At 36.3% G+C, this 8,820-nt stretch overlaps 1 protein-coding gene across 1 annotated transcript; it reads left to right on the forward strand.

The window, feature by feature from the left end:
* The first annotated feature begins 1,200 nt into the window (after nt 1–1,200).
* Nucleotides 1,201–7,784, forward strand: LOC123555509 (transcription intermediary factor 1-beta-like). Its single transcript, XM_053548058.1, has 2 exons — nt 1,201–1,558; nt 6,222–7,784. The coding sequence occupies exons 1-2, from the start codon at nt 1,218–1,220 to the stop codon at nt 7,180–7,182; spliced, it is 1,302 nt and encodes a 433-aa protein (XP_053404033.1). The 5' UTR covers nt 1,201–1,217; the 3' UTR covers nt 7,183–7,784.
* Nucleotides 7,785–8,820: the final 1,036 nt, after the last annotated feature.

The following is an 8,820-nucleotide window of genomic DNA, read 5'->3' on the forward strand; positions in this document are numbered from 1 at the left end:
GCCTACGACTTACTAACTCTTACGTACGACTTATTAACTCCTACGTACGACTTGGTAACTCTTACGTAAGACATAAATCCTGTGTATACTTGAAAACTTCTTCGTACGTCTTACTGTGTCATACGTTCACACGCCAGCTTGCAGAGAACAGGTTTGTACTGGTACAGAATCCAGGAACACTGGTTAGGTTAACTGCCCGCCGTTACATGAAACACGGCGTTAAACCCCAAATAAACAAACAAACAAATGTCCTACGTATGGCTCACTTAGTCGCACCTAAGACTTATTAACTCCTACATACGAACTAGTAACTCTTACGTTCGACTTGGTGACTCCTTCGTAGGACTTAGTAACTCCGAGGTAACAGCAAGTAAATGATACGAAGAAGTGACTACATTAATGTGTATATTCTTGTCGAAACGGAAGTAATAATTTAATAAGGAAAACTCCAATAAATCGGAAGTTTGCACTTTTCATACAGCATAATGAAATGCAGATAATAATAAATACATGCATATGCAGTCCTTCTGCTTTTTAGTGTTCTATCAAAAGCCCGAAAACATGCAATTACAAAACCATTCCAGTCATTTCAATCTTTGAAGAGTATGGAAACCCGTTTTAAGAACAATAAATAAGTATTAGATCATGGACATGGTATATCTTTAATTATTACATTTAAAGCTACGTACTCGCCTACAGTTTAGGTATAAAAAAATTAATATGCACATTTCCACAAAAGTTTGGCTTAGAAAGTATATATGATACTGAAAAATGATAAAGTGGGCGAAAATCAAAGTTTGATATCGGAAAAAATTAAGAAGACTGTAAACTTTCTGCATTATTTCAAAAGCGTTGCAACGGTTTACTACCTTCTGCACAATATATTTGGTTATTGCAAAAATATGATGTCAGTAAGTTTGTACCACTTATCACTTTCAGAGTACTCACATTTAATGGATTTTTGAAAGAAATTATTTTTCGCCTAAAATGAGTGGGTTGATCCCTTTAAATGTGCATGTACTTTATGTTTAGTTAATTGCTTTTGTATCAATCAGAATCAACCCTTTGCTACCGTTTGAAATTATGTTAAGTTGCATTTATATAATATAGTCAATTCTATTCTATTCTAAATAGTGCATGTACGGTAAAATGTACCGATATGACAGAGTTTATTCCCTACAATATGAACCAGGAAGTAAACATTCCTGCTTAAGAAAATGGAAGTTGAAGGGCGTAAGTTGATAAAATCTTTATATCAAGGATCGGATGATGTTCATGATTTTCCCTGTTCACCTTGTGCTAAAGAAGAGAAGAATGTGGCTGCTGCCAAACATTGTGTAGAATGTGATGTAAACCTGTGTACAACGTGCTTGAATCATCACAGTAAATTCTCTGTGATGAAGGGGCACCAGTTACTGGACAAAGTGAAAACTCCCGGTGGACAAAAACCTGAGCTGCCGAGTCAGAGATGTGACAAACATGGTGGAAATGTGATAGATGTCTACTGCCCTAGCCACGATAAAGTTGGCTGTTCCACTTGTATTGCTGTAGAACACAGGTATTTCATTTTAACTTTCGGTTTCCATTTAATTATATTTAAGGTATACGGGCCTCCTTTCCCCATATATTTTGGGTTATCTATATCTTTAATATTGTTACAGATGAGTTATCAAATAAGATTGTTAATGTTTATCTGAAACTTGAATCTTAATCGTTCACCGTTACCGGCGTTCACTCGTATTGTTTTTTTTTTTTTTTACAGTTTCTTTCGAAACGCAAATACAACGCAAATACAACGTAACCGGATAAAGAAATCGGGAGTTCCGTGTATTATTTTAATCGTTATTGATAAAAATTAACAAGCGTATCAAACCCATTCATTTAATCATATTTAATTATCTGAAGAAAAAAGAACAATTTAATTTTACGACATGAAAAAGACATATGCAAACCACTTATATTGTTATTTAACTGGGACGGAACATTTTGTTTCATAAGCGATTAACCGACACGAGTAGATATAATTGTTTCTGAAGTGTTCCTTGTTCCTGGTAAACTTATGGATGGAAAATATATATATACTCTGATCTTTCAGCCTAATTAAAACAATGTCCTAAATATTAATTAAAGATTTGTCACACCATCATTTAACATAGTTTTGTTTAATCTGTTTGCACTAGTTCGATTAGACATGGTTTATCTGGCTTACCCCGGTTAAGAACGTTTTGAACGAAAATGTAAACAATCGAGTGATCGATTATATCTGTGAACACTGTCGTATACGTGCAACGGCTGGGATTTTCCGTGAGCCGGAGAGGACACACCAAGATGGCGGACGAAAGTGTCGCTAGAAGGTAGGAGCTTGTTTTTGCATCCCGTTTTATTTAATTCATCCCTTTTGGATCACACATTTAGTCGAGACTAATGCAGAAAACCTTCCTCCGCATGCCGTAATTGCTCATATCTCCAGTATTCTTATGTTTTCCCCAAAACTTCCTCCTGAACCTGACATTTTACAGGTCAGAAAAATCGAAGCGAAGGCGGCATGTTTTCAAGGTCACAGTTTCTCATGCAGTAGCAACTAGATCCGTATATCATGTCCTATATGCTGAAAATAAAGCACTCTTCATTTCCGACGCTGATTTTAGTTCGATGCAAGTGCCTAATAAAAGAAAACAATGTACTTTCGATTTCAACACATACCGGCAAGGACACTACGCTCCGGGAAGGATTTTCCGGAAAATCTTGGACAAAAATGAGCACCGGTTGGGACTTCATCGCTGATTTGTACCCGACTGGGGCACACTTTCTAAAACTTAAAGAACTGCATAAATTCATTTAATAACACCCTTAATTTAAACGTTTAAGCATTTGTTCGTCCATTGAAGTTGATTTATTCCACCTTACTTGAGCACAGCGTGATAATAATGTGCTGTCCGTCGTTCGTCCGTATGTCCATTATTGAGATTTCACGTTCTAGAAGCAGAATTTCTAAAGCAGTCTGAATCAAACTTTGATACTATGTTTATTACAAAAAACAGAATGGTTCGTTGTCCGTCGTCGGTCCGGCAGTCTATAGTAAATAGTTTTCATGTGGTGTCTCTGTATCTAGCGGTCATGTTTCTAGACAAAAACAACTTATTTTCAAATACAATTGCTAGAACCCTAACATTTTGTTTATAATTTCATCCCATCATCATACCTTGTTTGAAAACTCTCAAATTGATATTATGAAAGATAAAAATATAATTTTTAAGTAAGAAGGAATTGTGATTTGTGAAATATACTTGAGAAATTTCATGTGGACGAAAAATCATTTGAACTTATTGTTACTCGCAAAAAAAAACAAGAAGAACATGATGAAAATCTGAAATTCTTCTTCATTACTGTTACATGTAGGTTCGAAACTTAATTTTGCAGGACCTGGTGTTGATGTTTTAATTCTTTTAGATACAGGACTAAATAAGTCACGAAGATTTTCATCAAATGATAGATTTTGGAATGACATCTCAAGATTTTCATCATGTTCTTCTTGTTTTTTGCGAGTAACAATAAGTTCAAATGATTTTTCGTCCACATGAAATTTCTCAAGTTTATCAAGTTCTTCATTCGGAATTACACAAAAGTTCTTTGTCTGTAAATATGTTTTACCATTTTCTTCATTATATATCCGTGTACGTATTTTTAAAACGTCTGAGGGATGATTTTCAACTGAATGGTCAACTGTCTCTTGAAGTGATGGTTCTGTAAATTGGCAGTAGTAACAGCGGTAGTACATCTGATCACTGAAAAAACAACAGCATATAATAATTTCAAAGATGTTGGTGGTAACTATAGTAGGACAATTCTTACAAACGTGTCGAGCATACCTATTGTATGTTATATATATAAATTGGAAGTCATAACTCTTGACATAACCGTCTGATTTGACCAATAATAGAAAATGTTAGGCATCCTGTGGCCATATGTACACTGATTTCAAGATATACAAAGACTGCTTTAAAATGTTGAACTCAGTAGGACAGCACGCTCCACTTTTCTCAGTGCATGTCGGCAACACAAAATTTCGACAGTAAAATCATAACAGAGTATGGGGACTGCTTTCTCTGGTAGAGGTATTGCAAGTTAAGAATTATATTAGGTTTCAACTTAATACCATTGGCAGTATTCATGATTTTCAACTTTAAAAACTTGAACCAAAACTTTTTGGTTAAAAAAAGGAACAAATTTCTGTCAGATATCAATACAAAGTTATGGGGATTGCTTTCCCAGATGGAGATGTTGATAGTAAAGAATTCGAAGTATTTTTAGTTTCAATTTTGTCAATACATTTAAAAGTATTAAAGATATTAGACTTTACAAGAAAAAACAAACACAAACAAAAATTGTTTTGAGGATTGCTTTCCCAGCTGGATATGTTGATAGTAAAGAAGTATTTGAAGTTTTAATTCAATACCTTTGTAAGTACACAAAATATTGAACTACAAAAACGTCGACGAGAGAGTGACAATATAAGTTTGAGCTCCTTTTTTCGAGAAGTCGAGCTTAAATCACAAACTTCACAATTCCTTCTTACTTAAAAATTATATTTTTATCTTTCATAATATCAGTTTGAGAGTTTTCAAACAAGGTATGATGATGGGATGAAATTATAAACAAAATGTTAGGGTTCTAGCAATTGTATTTGAAAATAAATTGTTTTTGTCTAGAAACATGACCGCTAGATACAGAGACACCACATGAAAACTATTTACTATAGACTGCTGGACCGACGACGGACAACGAACCATTCTGTTTTTTTTTTGTAATAAACATAGTATCAAAGTTTGATTCAGACTGCTTTAGAAATTCTGCTTCTAGAACGTGAAATCTCAGTAATGGACATACGGACGAACGACGGACAGCACATTATTATCACGCTGTGCTCAGGTAAGGTGGAATAAATCAACTTCAATGGACGAACAAATGCTTAAACGTTTAAATTAAGGGTGTTATTAAATGAATTTATGCAGTTCTTTAAGTTCTAGAAAGTGTGCCCCAGTCGGGTACAAATCAGCGATGAAGTCCCAACCGGTGCTCATTTTGTGCGAGATTTTCCGGAAAATCCTTCCCGGAGCTTGGTGTCCCGGCCGGTATGTGTTGAAATCGAAAGTACATTGTTTTCTTAGATTAGGCACTTGCATCGAACTAAAATCAGCGTCAGAAATGAAGAGTGCTTTATTTTCAGCATATAGGACATGATATACGGATCTAGTTGCTACTGCATGAGAAACTGTGACCTTGAAAACATGCCGCCTTCGCTTCGATTTTTCTGATCTGTAAAATGTCAGGTTCAGGAGGAAGTTTTGGGGAAAACATAGGAATACTGGAGATATGAGCAATTACGGCATGCGGAGGAAGGTGTCCTGCATTAGTCTCGACTAAATGTGTGAACGAAAAGGGATGAATTAAATAAAACGGGATGCAAAAACAAACTCCTACCTTCTAGCGTCACTTTCGTCCGCCATCTTGGTGTGTCCTCTCCGGCTCACGGAAAATCCCAGCCGTTGCACGTATACGACAGTTTAGCCCGTATTTCACAAGTAAATACGAGCAGGCAGAAAACAAGTTTCGTAGTGTAGTCTTGTATTGTGCATGCGGCTGCTCTGCTTTCATTATCAATAGTCATGACCTGACCAAGTTCTACAAATAACAGACAGACACACACAGACATATACACACACACACACACACGCACACACACACACACACACACACACACACACACAAATTATTTTCAGAGGAGTATTTAGTCAATTTTTGCTAAATAAAAATAAATAAAAAGCTGTAGTTATCTAACAAAAGGGTAATTACTACAGTAACTTGATCTGGGAGAATTGTAATCGGCTCGGGTGTATTTTGCGAACAACATCCCTGATCAAGCTACTGTTATAATAGCCACATCATCTTGTTCATTTTTATTTCAAAGAATATTTAATGATTTTAAACGCCTTAAGATATGCATCACAATATCGACAATAGAAAAATAGAGCAATGTCCATAAATATCAGCAATCATAAATAAGTTTAATTTTAATATTTTATGAGCATGATATATTAATGTCGCCTAAAATAGTAAGTCAATAATGATCCTACATTGAAAAGCTAATTATTAGAAAACCAAAAATTTATAAATTATCTATATCACAATGATGTCAGACAATTTATCTCTTTTAATTACAGTACTTGCCAGGGAATAAGCTTCATACCAGATGTAGCAAAGCACTCGAGAAGTTCTGAAGAGCTTCAGCAACTGGAAACAGCAATAAGCAGTTTACAGACACGCTTTCTCGCTTTAAAACAAAAGAAGCAAAAGGAATTAGATTGTTCGAAGCGAGAAAAAGATAAGCTGCTTCAAGAAATAAAATCTGAAAGAAAGAAAATCAACGACCAGTTAGATAAGATGGAAACGGAGCTCCTAAACGAAGTGGATGCGTCATTGAAGATGAAAGTGCAGAATATAGATTCGGACATCAAAGAAGTTGAAGACACACTTGCTTCACTTGGAAAAGATCGACAGAAGATACAGGCTGCAAAGAGTGAGAATGTTTCGGAGAAATACGTTCAAGTTAAACTTGGACATGAGAGACAGAAAGTTGCAACAGACCGTTTAGAAACTCTGGAAAGATCTAAGAAAATCGGAAGACTTTGGTTTGATCCTTATCATCAGATAACCGGTTCTAAAAACAATATTGTAGGACAGATCATAAGTTATTCAGCTATTGAAGCTGAAAGGTTATTTGGCGAATTTGATGCAAGAATTGGTACTGATGGTGCTATTTGCATTGAAGACATGTGCCTTTGTGAAAGTGGAAGCATTACAATGACAGATTACGACAATAAAAATATCAAGAAAATGAATAAATCATACTCTGTCACATCATTCCTGACCGTAAATGATAATCCATTCGGTATTTGTCAGATTGATATGTCCCTTCTTGCCGTTACTCTAACAAACAAGAAGAAAGTTCAGTTTATCTCCCAGAAGGAACCAATGACGTTACACAATTCATTTAATGTTGGCGACCGTTGTCGTGGTGTTGCATACAATGGCGGGTTGATTTATGTTTGCTGTGGCGGATCTCGTGACCGTAAGAATAATGAAGGTAACGGTCGGATTGAAGTATATACTACTAAGCGTTGATGAAATCATACCATTGTGGGATAGAAAGCCCTGCATATGTAGCAGTACCTAGCTGGGGAAAGGACATTTATGTTACCGATGGATAGTGTTGTTCACATTATACATAAGGAAGGTAACCAGCGAGTTATGGTCCAGAAGGATACAAAGCTAGATGGACCTCGAGGTTTGTGCTGGATAAATAGAAGTCAGGTGTGCATTGCTGGATGCAGTTCCAAAAATATTGTGCTGATGTCTTCTGATGGAAGGATGTATGAAGAACTTTTGACAGAAAAAGATGGCATTACTATTCCGTTAAGTATGTGTTTCGATAAAAACCAATCCAGACTTGTTGTTTCAACATTTAACAGTAATAAGATCAAGGTCTATAGCTTAAAAATAAATAATTGTTAATGCCCGAATGAGATCATACGTAACCACAAATTACTTGTCTTATGTGTAAAGCTGATGAAAGTTTTCGAGATTTACATTGATTTGTTTTCTTTTCATTCTCCCTTTCCTACACAGACTTAACAAAATGGAACCTTCCGATCAGATTTTCGAAATGTCCTTTATGTAATCAATAATGTATACCAAAGGAATTTAGTACAAATAAGTTACATCTCGATTGTTTTCTCTTCATTCTTTCCAAGTTTAAACTCCCTTTGGCATTCTTAATTTCCTACAGACTAAACAAAATGGAACCTTCCGGAAAGATTTTTTGTAAAGTCCTTTTTATACGCCCGTTTGAAAGACGGGACGTATTATGGGAACGCCCCTGGCGGATGGGGTGGGCGGGCGGAGGGGCGGGCGTCGTCCACAGACTTTGTCCAGAGCATATCTTCTTCATGCATGGAGGGATTTTGATGAAATTGGCACAGTTGTTCACCGTCATGAGACGGAGTGTCACGCCGAAGAACCAGGTCTAAGGTCAAGGTCACACTTAGAGGTCAAAGGTCAAATTCAAGAATGACTTTGTCCAGAACATATCTTCTTAATGCATGGAAGGATTTTGATGTAGCTTGGCACAATTGTTTACCATCATGAGGCGGAATGCCGTGCACAAGAATCAGGTCCCTAGCTCTAAGGTCAAGGCCACACTTAGAGGTCAAAGGATATAAGAATGAAAACTTTGTCCGGAGCATATCTTCTTCATGCATGGAGGGATTTTGATATAACTTGGCACAAATGTTCACCACCACGATATGGAGTGTCAGGTGCAAGAACCAGGTCCCTAGGTCTAAGGTCAAGGTCACACTTAGAGGTCAAATGATACAAGAATGAAAACTTTGTCCGGAGCATTTCTTCTTCATGCATGGAGGGATTTTGATGTAACTTGGCACAAATGTTCACATCCACAAGACAGAGTGTCAAACGCAAGTACCAGGACCCTAGGTCTAAAATCAAGGTCACACTTAGAGGCCAAAGCTAAGATACAAGAATGATTTTGTCCGGAGCATTTCTTCTTCATGCATAGAGGGATTTTGATGTAACTGCAACATTTTACACCATCATGAGACGGAGTGTCATGCGCAGGTCCCTTCTTTAGAATTACTTCCCTTTGTTTTTACTATAAATAGCTTATATTGTAACTTTTTCATTACTAGTCGTAGGGAAAAATCGAGATCACTTTTCTGTAGTACAACATGCATGTTACATCCA

This window comes from Mercenaria mercenaria, chromosome 7, assembly GCF_021730395.1.
Source record: "Mercenaria mercenaria strain notata chromosome 7, MADL_Memer_1, whole genome shotgun sequence".
Lineage (NCBI taxonomy): Eukaryota > Metazoa > Mollusca > Bivalvia > Venerida > Veneridae > Mercenaria > Mercenaria mercenaria.